Source organism: Elephas maximus, chromosome 10, assembly GCF_024166365.1.
Source record: "Elephas maximus indicus isolate mEleMax1 chromosome 10, mEleMax1 primary haplotype, whole genome shotgun sequence".
Classification (NCBI taxonomy): Eukaryota; Metazoa; Chordata; class Mammalia; order Proboscidea; family Elephantidae; genus Elephas; species Elephas maximus.
Genome location: NC_064828.1, coordinates 117,215,598 through 117,230,864, shown reverse-complemented (window position 1 = coordinate 117,230,864; position 15,267 = coordinate 117,215,598). Strand labels below are relative to the sequence as shown.

Sequence of the window (15,267 nt, the reverse complement as noted above, 5' to 3'; positions counted from 1 at the left end):
GTGTTATTAAATAACTCCTCTAGAGAAGACGTCCAGATTTTAAGTTTATGGCTGTGTGTTTGCTCAACAGGTACTGAGTATTTATTATGTCCTAAGCACTTTGCTAGCTGTGTCAGCAGCGGGTTGTCTCTTGCGTCTGTGGGACTGACCGGCTCTCATTTGCTGTTTAATTATTAGATGTTTGTGCCCTGGAGGGCTGTCTCCTTGGCCTGATTCCATCTTCGCGCTGTCCCTGAGGGGTAGCCCTAATCTACTGGCGTTTGCCTGCCGTACCTTTAATAAGCTGACTGTGTTAGGACACTACTGGAATGTCCCTGGAGACACCAAAACATCCAGGTCCTCCAGCGTGGCCCGCGTTTTCACCAGTGAGAGGGAGAGCTCCTGACGGAGGAGAGGGTGACCGTGGAGGACTTTGAGCTTTCGTTTTCGCTTTCGAAGATAATCAGAACTTGAGATTATTTAAATGATAAAGGGTAGGGTTTATTTGAGAGAGAAAAGTTGAAGAGGGGGGCGAGTAGAGGAGGGAGGATGGCAAGTCAGTCTCCTGGGGGAAGGGGGGTGACAGTGAGTGGGGTCCCGAATGAGGAAGTGGGGTTGGGCTCGGAGAGCTGATGGTAAGAGACAGAATTCCAGTGTAACAGGAAAGAAGGGACTTAATGATAGGTGTCTGTGCCTGCCTTATTTTATGGTCAGCGTTTGGGATAACTCCTGGGTGGAGTAAGAAACAAGGTCATCTGCTGAGATTTGCAGGTGAAAGGGGCAGGAAAGAGGGCAGAGTCGGACTTTTGAGGGGAGGAGCCCGAGTGGCGCAAAGGTTAGGCGCTTGGCTGCTAACCCACTAGTGGTTCCACGCGGGAGAAAAGACCTGGCAGTCAGCTCCAGTGAAGATTACAGCCCAGGAGACCCTATGGGGGCAGTTTGACTCTCACATGGGGTCACCAGGAGTGGGAATCCACTTATCAGCACGTCACAGCAGCAACAAAGAAGGTTTAAAATAATTTATTTTTGAAACAAAGTATTAGAGTATCGCCCTGTCACTTGAGAACCTTTGTTTGTTACCTGGGACATTTAGCTTTGAGAGTTTCAGAAACTCTTGGAGTTTATATGATGAAATTCCTTTCAGTTTCTCAGACCATTTTTGTCTTCATAGCTTTCTGTAGAGTTTTATTATACCCGAAATTAGTAATAACAGATCCTTTAGCACAGGGCTGCCCATTATGGTAGCCATAGCCACATGCGGGGATTTTCGTTTTACTTAACTAACGTTAAGTGTAGTGAACTGTTTGGTCCCTCACTGGCCGTATTTCACGTCTGCGGCAGCTCCATCTGGCTGGCGGCCGGCTGCAATGCGGCGGCGTAGTGCAGGTAAACATTTGCATTACCCTAAAAAGGCCTGTCGGGCGGCACTGCTTTAGAACGTGTGTGCCTTTGATGGTTGGTTTTGTTTTGCCATCAGTACCTGAAGTCTGTGTATCAGAAGTAAAACTAAAGAATCATTTACTTTAGAAAGTAACTCCTGCATGTATTAAATTCCATTACTGACTTGTACTTGCTTGTTTTTTCTTACTATTTTTAGCAGAAACAGTCCTGCTCCAGCTGTAACAGCAGCATCTGTGACCAACACCCAGGCTCCTGAAGTTTCTGTGCCACAAGTCAATTCCAGTGAAAGCTCAGGGGGTGAGGACTCAGGGGTGACAGATTTGGGAGTGCTTACAGTGTGTTTGGTTTCAGCCTTCCTTTTGAAATACGGCGTTATTTGTTGATGAAGTAGGTTAAACTCAGTTTTTTAAATGGGGTTTTATTAATTGCATGTAAAGTGATCCATGAAATCAAATTTAGAGGAATAAAATTTTTAAAGCTTTCCTGGTTGAATGATTAATTTTTACAAACTCATATACTTGCTACGTAGGTACATCGAGTGAAAGCATTCCTCAAACTGCCACACAGCCAGCCATTTCTCCACCACCAAAGCCTACGGTCTCCAGAGTCGTTTCCTCAACACGTCTGGTAAACCAACCACCTAGACCTTCAGGAAATGCAGCAACAAAAATACCTAATCCTATAGCAGGAATGAAGAGGACATCCTCCCCGCATAAAGAAGAGAGTCCCAAGAAAACCAGAACAGAAGAGGTGTGTGTAATACGGTAGTTAGCCCTGGGGGGCGTGGGGGGTACCAGAACAAAAGAGGTGTGTGTAATATGGCAGTTAGCCCAGGGGGGTACCAGCTTTGTCTGTTTGCAGATCTGGTGGAAGAAAAATTTCAGGTGTGTGTGGAGCGCTTTGGTGCCAGAGTTTCTTTTCAGTCTTTCTTTATCCACCCTCCCTACTGCTCTCATTAACTGCCTCTCTGTACAGCTGGCGAGTTGATTCTGACTCGTAACAACCCTGTAGGACAGACTAGAAGTGCCCTGTAGGGTTTCCAAGGCTATAATCTTTACAGAAGCAGGCTGACACATCCTTCTTCCGAGGACCTGCTGGTGGGTTCGAACCACCAGCCTTTTTGTTAGTCAAGCGCTTTAACCGCTGTTCCACCAGGACTCCCATAGCATGTGTAGGCTAACACAACTTATCGTCTTAGTTGATTATTCTCTTGGGGCCATATCTTTTATGTTTGCTGATTGTTTTATAGCCCCTTTGGACGAAAGTCCCCAGTACCCGTGATCCAGTGGGGTTCTGGAGTTTGCGCGTTGTCCTTGTATTACAGTGTCACTGAGCACAGTAGGATCTCGGGATGCTTACGGAGAGGCTGAACAGGCTGGCAAAGTCACATTCGTTTGGGGCCCTGAGTGATTATTTGCTCCAATTCTTCAGGAAATTTTGTGGTGGTACTTTTATTTTTTATAGTAGCTGGTTCATCTTGTCACCATCTCAGACAGTTTTAGGAAAACCATTGAGAGCACATTTTGGTGGGATTCTTAAAATAGAAGCTGCCTCATTACCCGTCTCCCTGCTCCCTGGAGTTGCTTTCTGGTGGCTTTCATGGCCCCAGAGATAACACTCCAAAAGGATCAATTTCATTGTGAGTTTTGACCGTAAATTTGTTACTTAGGGACTTGTTATACCAGTGTTGCTGTAGAATGGGAGGAAAATACCTAGGCTTCTCGTGGAGTCCATTGTAAGGGTCTTCATCTGTGATGATGGGAACTTACTTGTCTCTAATTTGTAAGTGTTCTAGTCCCTAGTTTATTCTGAGGCCTTTTGCTTTTAATTTTTTGGAAATAGCCACTGTTAACTCAAAATGAATACTTTGATTAATTTTGTCACTTACTCTAAATGCAAAAGAAAAATGGGTATAGACTCTCATATCTTAGAAGATGTGTTCTGAAAACCCACCTGTGTGTGTGTGTAAAATCTCTAAGGCAGTGGTTCTCAGCTCTACTTGGACATCACAGTTCCTCTTTCAGGGCTTTTTTAGGGCCTCCTCCCGAGAGGCTGAATCAGAGACTCTCAGAGAATCATGTGATTAAAAGCCTCTGCTGCCGCGTGATGGCGTTGTGCAGCCACCCGAGTGTACTGGTGTCGGTGTCATTCCACTCCACACCTGTCTGCTGATCATGGCGTCGAGTTGCCAGAATATTTCAGAGTTCACATTTCCTCTTACCTTAGTGAAAGGCTCTCGTCCCTTGGTTTCCTGAATGTCACAAGTGTGTCCCTGGGAGCTGTGACTCAGTGCACTGCATCAGCCCCAGGTTTGTAATGTAGCTTTCATTTACCTCGGTAGAATAGCACTCATGTTTTTTGCCTGGGTTAGAGAGGCAATAGGAATGTAGGATTTTTTTAAACTTAGAAGTTTTAAAATATATGCAACAGAAGTAAAGAGAATCATTTAGTGACCCCGTACCCATCCCGCACCTTCAGTGAGGAGGGACGCTCATCCAACCCTATACTACTTCTTCCAGCTTTTGGTGTCCCCTTGCCCTTGGAGTATTTAGAAGCAAAATCCAGACATCATTTCCCCTTATGCCCTCACCACTAACCTGAGGGTGAAGGCTCCAGAGGTACTGGTGAGAATGAATGAATGAATGCCAGGCACCCCCTGATGGCAATGGTTAAAAAAAGAGAAGACGTAAGCCAAATAAATCAGCCCACTTAAAAAGGGACGGTTCATTAATAGCAGCATATATCCAGTCAGTGGCCGGATGTTCCCGGTTGTCTCGTTCGTTTTCTGACAGTTTACTTGCTCAGATCTGGAATTAAATAAGATTTCTACGTTGCAGTTGTTTGATGTCTCTTTAGGTCTTTAACCTAAGTCACATTTTAAAAGTTTCCCTCTTCCTTTTGTTTTTCTCCCCTTGCAGATTTTGTTGTTGTTATTGTTCTGTATGTTCTCCCACAGTCTGGATTTTGTTTAGGGCCTCTCCCTGGAGTTGTTTAACAAAAACAGAATTTTAAGATAGAATTTTAATACTAGAAGGAATCTTGTGATGTTAGGTTATCTCACAGGCTACTAATCTCATTTCACAGAAGAGGAAGTTGACGTTCGGTGGCTGTTTGCAGTTATAAAGCTAGTTGAAGTCCGAGTCAAGGTTAGAACCCAGGTCTAATTCTCATGGTGCCAAAGTTGAAGAAATGAGTTATAGTATAAATGTGCCCTAGTTTTAAAGCCCTCCTAAACTGGGTCTTTAAAAAATTCTCTGTTAATGAGGACTTGGTATTAGAAATAATCTAGCAAATCAGGAAAAAACACTGGTTCCACTCAGTTAATAATCCATGAACATGGATATAGATAAGAAGGTTTGGATATTGTTAGGTAATTTAGTTCTGTTTAATGTTCATCGTATGCTCAGGTTTTTCAAACACATGAATGGTAATCTAAAACAAAAATAAAGTTTGCTGTACTACCTGGACTGTATGGCAAGATGAAGTTGCATACACACAGACGCTTTTCTTAGGGAAAAATTCAGACATGAAAAAGTAGAGCTTATAGGGAACTGCCATGTTCGCCTCACTGGCTTCCGCAATAATGCATCACCAGCCTTGTGGCTTCTGTATCCCCACCTTCCCCTATTGTTTTGGAGCAAATACTAGAAGTGATATCATTTTGACAACAAATACTCCAGGGTGTGTCTAAAGAATAAGTGATGTTAAAAGCGTGCAGTGTATTTCTCACGTCAGTATTAGCGGTCAGTCGTGGCGTCACATGTCCAGTCAGTGTTCAGATTTTCCCAGCTGTGACTTGAAATTTTCATTTTTTTAATAGTTGGTCTGTTTGCAGGATGTAAATAAGGTCCTTGCTGGAATGAGTTGGTATTGCTATGCTAGTAGAATCTCTTCTGATACATAGGTTACCCTGTGGTTTCTGTTTCTGTTTTTTTTTTTTTTTTTTTGAAGCCACATTCAGATTTTAATTTTAGTTCTGCTTGGTAAATAAAGCAGAGAAAATAGTGCATAAAATTTTTTTCTTAAGAAAGTCAGGAGTGGTGAAGTTCAGCTATCTTTGGCTTTCCCTTTTCCTCCTTGCCAAAAATAAGTTGTTTGTTTTGAATAGAATTAGAATAAATTAAGACCTGGGAAGGACACCTCTTTAGGATGTTACTAGGTCTTACCCAGAATGGGGGTTCTGTGGCTAATTCCGTTCAGAGAGTTTAAAGGGATCTCCTTTGTAGAACTCAGAACCGTTAATGTGCTAACAATGTGTATGTGTGTGTGCACGTGTGTGCCTGTGTGTGAGAATCTCTAGGAACGGGGTGATCGGATGTAGAGCTCCTAAACATGTTTGACCAGGGGGTGTTTCTTCATGAACTTAGTGGTTTGGGAAATGTACCTTAGGTGGTGATGGTCTACAGTAACCATTTTCCCGTGTTCCTTATAATTTTAGTAAATGCCGGAGCCAAATTACATTGGTTAATATGGGGGGGGGGGGAAGAAAACAACTGTTTTTAGGAAACCTGTAATCTATTTTGAGGCCATACTTAATCTTACAAGTATAACTGTAGTTTTATAGTTTTAAAAATTTCATAAAGTATTGATTGGCAGTAATCAAAATTTTTTCATTTTAGAGAATAAAGCTTTTTTTTTTAAAAACAGGATGAAACAAGTGAAGAGGCTAACTGTCTTGCTTTGAGTGGACATGATAAAACAGAAACGAAGGTATACAAATTTAGCCTTTGGAATATATAATACACAATTAAGAGTACAGAAGGTGTCACAGACGTGTCTCTAGAGTGTGGTCCTGTATTTTGTTGTTTAGGTTTCAGATAGTTGTCAGTACTGCTTTAATGTTAATTCATTATGCTGAGATGGAAGACCTCAAACGTGTGAGGTCCCACTGGATGCTAGGCAGTGCTGAAGCCAAAATAGGGATGATGGAGGTGTGTCCCAAACCTTTGAGGAGTTGATAATTAAGTAGAGAGGGTAAGACATTGATGTAATTAATTACATTATCAAAGAAAATCACAGTAATTGAGGCCTGAGTGTCGAGGAAGATGTTATCTCTGACAGAAGTAATAGAAAAGCTTCATAGTAGGAGGAAGCAACGTTTCAAGTGGCCCTTGAAGGACACATAGGATTTTAAGCAGTCCAAGGTGAATGAGAAGGGCTCCTCACTACTGGGGAAAGAGCATGGTGGGATCAAAGAACCCGGTTTTGGCAGAAGGTTTTGGCTGGCGTTAAGGTGCAGGGGCTCGCATGGGGCAGATGGGGTGGAAGAGATGGGTTTTGGCCCAACCGTCAAAGCCTGAATGTTGTTTTTTTCAGAAATTGAAATATGTGGAAGACTTTAACATATTTCCTCTTTGTTTGTTGTAGAAACGCTGGAAATCTTCCCCTTCCCTGACCTTATCCAGATTCCCATGATGGATAGATCTTTTGTTTGTTTGTTTTTTTGTGTATGTCTTTCTAGATTCTGTGTGTGCCCACATGTGTTCACACACATACCAGTAATGCCTTGTGATATTTACTCACTTTGTAAACCAAGAAAAAATTGTTTACATCGTTATGTAATCTACAAAATTACTATTAATGGCTACATAGAACACTGGGTTTTTTTTAATAGAATGTCATCTTAAAGCTACTACCGTATTTTATTCAACCAATTTCCTATTTACAGTTGTTTCCATTAAAAAACAAAGTTGCTCTTCTCTGCTGTAGCATTGACTATAGCTAAGCTGCTGCCATCCATTTATGTTTCTTTCCTTAGGGTAAATTAATGAAGGAGGAATTACTGAGGCAAATAGTGTGCCTCGTTTTAAAACTTTCGGTACATATGGCCAGGCTGTCTTCAAGAAAGGCCGCCTTTCTCCGGTGACTGCTGCTCCGTGCCGGCCCTGACACTTTCCCAGTGTGCACAGGGCACTGTTGTTATTTACTCTTTTTGGTTTCCCAGGAGAAAGTTGATATTTCATTGTTTTATTATTGTATATATTGTGTCGTAAAAGTTGAAGTTGTCAGGTATTTGTGTGCGTAGTAATGTATTACTCGCTTTTGTGTGCTGCTCTGAAGACGTTCAGACCGGTGGAGTGACAGTGCTCACCTGGCGTTTCCCCAGACTCTTAGAGCAGCGTCAGTGCTCTGGTTACTGCGGGAGGGGAGGGGCTCGAGCTTACACAGGGAGAAGTGTTTAGAGACCTTGTCTACTTTTAACTAAAGGCATGGTGTACTTTTTGTGCTTCTGGGTAATTTCTTTTAGTAATGAAATTATTTTTGAGTTGTGCTTTTGTCTTATGGCCAAGAGCTTTTTCTTGAGCTTATATTCTGCTAACTATTGTCTGGGCAGCATTTTATGATGTGCCTGTATATGTCTTAATTATTGTTTGTTTACAGTGTCCAAGTTGGAGCCAGTTGGAAAGTTGTGAGATCCTTGGACACCGTGCTTATGAGATTTAAATAGGCAAATAAAAGTTTAGGAGTATCTGAAACACTGTGAAATAACCTACAACAGGGCTTAATGGATGATTCTGTAATGTAGTCACAGCTTTCTCTTGATCCCCCGCCTTCCAGTTTGTCTTCAAAATTTTTTAGCCAGCAAACCCAGTTATGTTCTTGTATCCTTTTTTAAGTCTCTTTTCCCCATCCTCTTTGTCTTCCCAGGAACAACTGGACACAGAGACAAGTACAGCTCAGTCGGAAACTATCCAGACGGCAGCTTCTCTGTTGGCCTCGCAGGTACTAAGGGCACAGAGCAAGGAGAGCTTTATAAACAATTCTGATGGTTCGTGTGGTCTCATGAGTTAAGATGGGCACATATAGGAGACTGTTAATTATCTTTTGTGAAAGTGATTGTTTATTGCTGGTCAATAAATGTATTTATTGTTGTTTAAAGGCAGGACATTGGATTTGATGAGGCTTTTCTTTTGTTCTGTCAGGATGCTAACTCATCCCGTTATATTATCGTTTGATGTTGCAGATTATTTAAAGCCTCAGTAATTACGCGCACACTGTTCATCTAGAGGTTTTATTTAAAAGCTGGAGTGTCGTTTAAGCTACGAGAGAACTAAAAACACTCTTCATAGATTTTTTGCAAGATTAACACGATCTTTTATTTTTAACATTTGTTTTTGCCTCAGTTTTCACTACTGATGTTCAGTTAGTTATTTAGTACAACTCATTGTTTTTTGGAAATTATTTTTTCATTTGTCTTAGAAGTTGTGACAAGCCCTGGCATACAGTAGGAACGTGGAATCTTTGCATTGATTTGTGAACCTTCATTTTCTTTGTGAAGTAATTAATGTCTTCATCTTGAATCCTTTTCTCAAATTGAGTAAACCCCAAAGTGTAGGTCAGACTCCGACACAAAGTAAATACTTAATTTGAGTAGACCTTGCACTGGATAACCTAGATAACACCTGCTGCCTAGTGACATGGCTGTGCCGACACCATGATGCCGCCTCTCGGCCTTGTGCTTCATGAAGTTACTCTAACGTGACAAGTTTAAAGTGCGCTTTTGCTGGGTGAAGATGTTAAATCTTATATTTAGTATCTGCAGTGCCTTTTATTTCACTGACCTTTATTTAATAAAATTTTGCAGGAGGTTAACGGAAATAACATTAGGAGGTGCTGTGCTTGATACGTGGACACACGTTTATCACACTTAAACTGTTTTGTGATTGTGATTGCATGTCTCTTGGTTTGCCACATGATGCTCTAGGGAGCTGTTTTCATAGTCATGTCTTCCCGAGCTCATTCCTGTAGTGATTAGCACCCACGGGTGCTTGCCTTTTAGATATTTTCATGAGTAGAAATTTCTTTTTAATGAAAGGATTCCTAGAGTCATGGAGAGAAAATCACCCAATTATAAAAAGATTGATTATGTTGACTTTTTAAAGTAAAATGCATCTCTGTGTTTAGTTATGTTGAGGAAATACTTACTTCCGTGGAGGTGATGTTGATACTGTGGTTGTGTCTCACAGAGAGTCCTTGTTGTTTTGAGACAAACCCTGAAATATTTACAGATGGAATGGTAGGATCTCCAGGATTTACTTCAGAATAACCCGGGGAGTGAAAGTGGGAGGACAGTGGATTGGCTCTGATTTGACAGTTGATGAAGCTGGGTAGTGAATACGTGGGGATTCGGGATTCATTATACAGTGTTCTCTACCTTCCTGTACGTTGGAAGTTTTTCATGATAAAACTTTAGAAAAATTCATCTGTATAGTTTTGAATGTTAAAAAAAGACAGTAGAACGATACAATGTTTTTTCATATAGTAAAACTTTCCCCAAATTTAGGATGATATTGCTAAGTTGTGTAGATTAATTTTTACAATTTACAGTGTCAGAAAATAATAAATGTATACGTAACTGCCGGTCCTGTGTGTGAGGTGAACTTTAAGTGTTCTCCCACATGGGGGTGCTCCAGTACTGGTTGATACTGAAGCTGTGGTACCGAGTTAGTAATACTGAGTAAGTGTACTTTAACTTGATTATTATTTGCTAGGTGATTTCTGAGAGGAGCCTATTTTTAAACACTGTATTTGCAGTTACTTGAAGTTTGTATGTATATGTGTACATAGATATAATTTTTCATAATTATTTGAAAAACTTTTAAAAGTGTAGAATAAATAATTAGATAGTAATAGGTATGCTAATTTCCAACCTGACAACATATTAGTGTGTTTTTCTTTACATTTTAGTACCTCTGTGGTAAGGTCCCGTCCATTTCTTAGGAAATAAAGCGATAGAAAGTAAATCTCATTGTTCGGTTACAGTGCTTTGAATGATAACTGTGTTCTTTGCTTTCGTCCTCAGAAAACATCCAGTACAGACCTTTCTGATATCCCCGCTCTCCCTGCAAATCCTATTCCTGTTATCAAGAATTCAATAAAACTGAGATTGAATCGGTAAAAACCACCTCAGGGGTCCATAAACAATATCTGCCAACTCAACCTGTTGTCTTCAAATGCTAAAAAAGGAGAATGGAGGGTACAAGACTAGACATGACTGAAAACGGATTTATTTTTTTTTTGATGACTCCCTGACTGGGCTAATCAGCACTTGATCGGAAGTCCAGGTTAGTATGTGAAGCCAGGAGTACTATTATTAATGTGTTAGCAACAGTTGCATTAACTATTTCAAAAGATTACTGCCTTTAAAAAACAAACAAACAAAAACGGAGAAAAAAAAAAAAACCTCGAGTTCCCTTTGTATCCATAATTGACGTCTGAATGGGGTTTATGTTTGATGCGTTCTTTGGCAAATCTGCAATACAAACTGGCATAGAATTCCTTATTCTGATGATGCACTTTTATGTATTTTTTATTAGAAAGTAGAACTAATTTTAGATTTTCAGCTTGATGGATTTTCATTTTTTCCTGAAAATTTTTCTTTACCCTTAGTCTCCAAATTGGGTACCATTGTGCATGGTGTACTGTTAGACTTCAGAGAAAGGCTGAGAGTGCCTCTAGTTCAGTCCCTGTGAGCACCTGTGACCCTAAAACATGAAATGTCAACTCTGGGGTACTTGACATTTGACATTGAAAGAATAATTAGGAAATAACTTGGTTTTGATGGGGTCATAATTAAGAAATGATACATTGGTTTTATTTATAGAATTGTTTTATAGTGCATACAAATCAGCGATCAAACAGCAGACGTTTTTCTCTGAGCCTGTCTGTCAAAGCTCCGTATTCTTCTGCCTTTAATCTGTTGTCTTTGAAACAAGCAAAAAAGCCCCCTTCCCTCCCTTTTTGCATGTATGCACAACGTAGGACTTACTCGTAAAAAACAAAATGCCGGTATTTTCTCAAGCCGTGCGTGGTGTGAGGACACTGACCCCGTGGCCACATGGCACAGAGCACGAGATTTTGTCCCATGGCTGAAACTTGAGGGCGACTGAAAGCAAAGCCTGTGGTGGCCGCTGAGCTCTAACTAGGAGGAACTTCGTACACTCCACAGAACTCCTGTCTGTAGTAAAGTTGGTTTTCAATTTTAAACATGTGGGCAAAAAGGCATTTTCTCCAAGAATTTTAACCTACTTTTTGTGTCAGTAAATTTTACATATAGAAACATTTTAAAATCACTTCTAGTAAGCACTTGACATCTAGTCGGCTCTGTACTCCTTTTTTTGTTTTATTCTGTCAAAAAATTAGGAACTCTTTTCTTTAAAGACAAGAAAAAAAACAGAAGCAAAAATCTCCTGAAGCAGCAGAACCTCCATGTGTAGGAATTGTGAGGGGTGCCGGATGTGATCACCTTACCCTTTGTGGATCTGGGCAAAGCAAATGCTAACAGTTTTCCTTACGACACGTTTCACGCATCCTGCTCTCTGCTCCATCCTGTCACCTGTGCATTTTTCCTGTTAAACTGCAGTTACTCTCAACTCTTCCCTGTCCTTCTAAATTAATTTCCCAAAGTTGGAGTGCAGTCTTCCCCCCTTAGGCTATGCGTTAATTGAGGCTTCTTTTCACTGTTACTTGACGATGTCTAGTGTACAATATTCCTACTTCCCTGTCTTTGCTCTGCACAGTCACCTTGCCCTCCTTCCCACCACCTCAGAACCGAGATGGTTGTACTAACAGGTGAAGCATACAAGGCGTCTGTGTTTTTTGTGTAGCTTCAGAGTTAGATTGAAATCGCCAGGCACAGATTTAGTCCTGTCATTTTGTTTACACATTGGGGAAAAAATTCAGTTTATTAACGTTTCATGTAACTGCACCCAAGTTTTTGCCAAGCTGGAAACTTGGAGTTTGTCTGTGTAGTGACTTTTTAATTCTCGTTTTCACGACCTGGAGATCAGACTGTTGCTTCCGCATGACTGGAGTTTGCTTTGTTTTATAGTATCTGTACTCCTCGTATTTTTCAAGAGCTATTTTGTAAACAGATGATGTATTTCTCCATTGAAAACACAATAAAAAAAAAAAAAAAACAGCACAATCCCACAGTTGACTGATTCTTTTGATTTGAGTGTTTTGTTTTTTCCAGTGGTCTAATTGGGTCTTCTTGCACATTTATAGCATGGTGCACTACGTGAGGACTTGCTAAGGATGTTACTGCAGTTACATCTAGAAAAGATTTGTTTCTGGTTAACTTTCGCCGTTAGCAGCGGCCTGATATTCATATGTCACATGATAATGAGGGTTTTCTTTTCATTTAGGGAGGAGAACATGAGCATAGTTAATGTTAATTCACCTTGAACTCTTCCGTCCTCTGAAGTGTTTGGGGCATGTGACACTATACCTTATCAGCGTGTTTATTCCGTGCGTGCAGTTACTGTACCTCGGATGCGGTTGGTTTTCAGAGCCACTGTGCTTTATCTCTAATGTCAGCAGGTGGCACTGCTTTTCAGTGAATTAGGATTGTGGACTAGAACCAGCCAGGATCTTATGTTTCATCTTGTATTAAACCCTGATGAGATACTGGATTCTCCTTATGAAACACCCAAATGCTCACCATTGCACACCTGACTCGCAGGTTAGAAATCAGCTGCTGTTGTGTGTTTGTGAAGGTACAGTCCCGAGTGTGGTTTCTGGAGTGTTTGAGTGGAGATGACAGCTGCCGTTGGAAGATGCATACGGTTTCTGAAACTTCAAATTGTCAAACCTTCACTCTGTGTGAAATAGAGGACCACAGCGTGGGTGGCCTTTTATTCAACTAAAATTGATCTTTTGGAGGATACGCAGTAAATGGGGAAATGCTGTAAAAATGACCTCGGACTCCGTTGTTAGCCTGTAGAGGGTCGAACTTGCAGCCCCCCGTACCTTGGTAGACACGGGGCTGAATGTCACACTGTGGCGTTTCACCGCCCACACACCCTTTGGCATTTCCTGCATCTTCTGAGTTGGTAAAACGGTGATTGAAAGTTGTGGGTTTTGTGGCTCTACATGCGTTCTGGAATAAAGTTTGTCTTTTTCTAATTAACACCTCTCTTTTTTTCTCCTCACAGAAAACATATTTTAGAGCTCTGCATAGTATTAATGGTGGCTGCACTCAGGGTGGCAGTAAATGATCAGCTCCAAGTAGTAACTGATAATGAAGGGATAAACCGTTAACGTACACAGACTTGTAGACCGAGTCCCGGAAATAACTGTTAGTGCCCTTAAATGCATTTAAACAGAAGGACGAACTGTTCGCTTGAAAAGGCATTGAACCATCCTTTGGATGTCCTTTTGCCTATTTTAACCCTAATAAAAATGAATAAAAAAAAAAAATGAATAGTACAAGGAAAATTAGTTGCTTTTTAGTCTGAATTGTATGTGTTGCCTTTTTAAAAAATTTTCCTCCACTGTGTTCCTCTTCTTTTAACGTTACTCCAAGTCAGAATCACAAATAGACGTTGTCTTAACTCAGACCTCGGTCAATAAAATCCTTCCTGTACTAAACATGACCTTCAGTCATATAGTGGCCTGTTCAGCGCTCTGTTAACATCTGTGTCTCATGTCTGTAGAATCGACGTGCGGATCTTTAATCACCAGCTTTAAGACTCTTTAACGTTTTATGTAGCTTTATTGGCATCCAGTAAGAAAGACGGCATCAATGTTTCTGAACCATGTATTTCAGAAGTGGTTGTGCTTCGTTTTAAAAGCGATTTCATAGACTTGGAAAATCATTTCAACTTCTGCTTTTCTTCCTCAGAGACATGCTTTTGTCTCAGTGTATCATTGCAGCGGATCAAAACCACACATGTATTTTGTTGAAAGGAATGGAATTTTAAGTAAGAATTTACTTTTCACATCCCTTCCTAATTCATAAGCCTTTCCTTGAAAGGGTAGAGTTAAGGCTGTGCTTAAGTTCACGTTTGGAACCTTCCGCATTTGTGTAGAAGGTTGTGATTGTAATTTATTGTGTTTTTTTCCTCCACTTATCTTTTAAAATGCTTTATACTTTTAGCTAGCTAAAAATCATATCTGTAAAGGGCACAGTATTGTTTAGAGTTTAAATATCTACTGTTTAAAATGTTAACTGTTAAAATATTCACACTTCAGTGTAAGTAAGACAGTGCCGTCACTCCTGGTTTGGGTCCCTTTAAATCCCACTGGCAGGGTGGAAAGTAGACCTGCATTCAGAATGGGCTCTTATTTCTTCAAGCATTGTGGTTTCTGCTTCGCTGTTTCTAAGACAGAGAATAATGTCCTAAACAAAAATAGTTTTCCTTTGTGTCATCCTGCTGAGAACTTCTGTCTGTGTGTTGCTTTTCCGTGTTTGTTTTTAGTGGTAAGAATGGAATTCGGCCAACCCTGCCACGTCTCTTCTCACTTGGTCCCAGGATTGACCAGAGAAAGCCCGAGGGTTTGGGGGTTTGTTTTATATTTTGAAATAAACAATGAGTGTCTGGAAACAATAGCACCAGGGCTTTAAAACGTTATTTTATTGTTTTTAAAAATTTTTTTCCCTGTAGTGACAGAATAATGCTCCTTTTGTCCAGTGTGATTTCCAAACAGTTACATCAGTAGACAGAAATAGGGAACAGACTAACAATTAAAGGTAAACCCTGACCTGATTATAATGTAATAAACAGTTAAATGAAAAAGTATCACCCAGTCTAAGCACCGTGCATCCCAGTAATTTGGAATTGTCCAGACCGTACACTGAGTTTTTCCTTAACATGGAGGTTTTTTGTTTTGTATTAGTCATGCTCATGTGACTACAGCCTGATATTTTTAATGTCTGAGTCTCTTTGCAAGCCTTTTAGAATGTTTTATTAATTTTTAAGATGTGGTTTTTTTTTTAGCCAGCAAATTTCATGCTGAAAATATGTATTTTGTGTAATTTAGAATAACGCTTTTGTGGGTTTGTTAGAGCTCGTTGCAGACATTTATCTCAGTCTTGTGTATTTTCTGTGGTGTCATGTAGTCCTAAAGTAGTTCACACTTTTTATGTATAAAGTAGTTTTGCTC

The 15,267-nt window shown here is 40.4% G+C and overlaps 1 protein-coding gene across 3 annotated transcripts in view; it reads left to right on the top strand.

The window, feature by feature from the left end:
* PAPOLA (poly(A) polymerase alpha) overlaps positions 1 to 15,063 on the top strand; it is a 69,861-nt gene extending 54,798 nt beyond the window's left edge. The window contains exons 18-22 of one of the 3 annotated variants that reach the window (XM_049899250.1): positions 1,577 to 1,677; positions 1,910 to 2,130; positions 6,028 to 6,090; positions 8,029 to 8,103; positions 10,184 to 15,063. In XM_049899250.1, the coding sequence (XP_049755207.1) occupies positions 1,577 to 1,677; positions 1,910 to 2,130; positions 6,028 to 6,090; positions 8,029 to 8,103; positions 10,184 to 10,279 (556 nt within the window). In that variant the 3' untranslated portion in view covers positions 10,280 to 15,063. The other 2 variants (XM_049899251.1, XM_049899252.1) reach the window with 2 other exon arrangements.
* Positions 15,064 to 15,267: the final 204 nt, after the last annotated feature.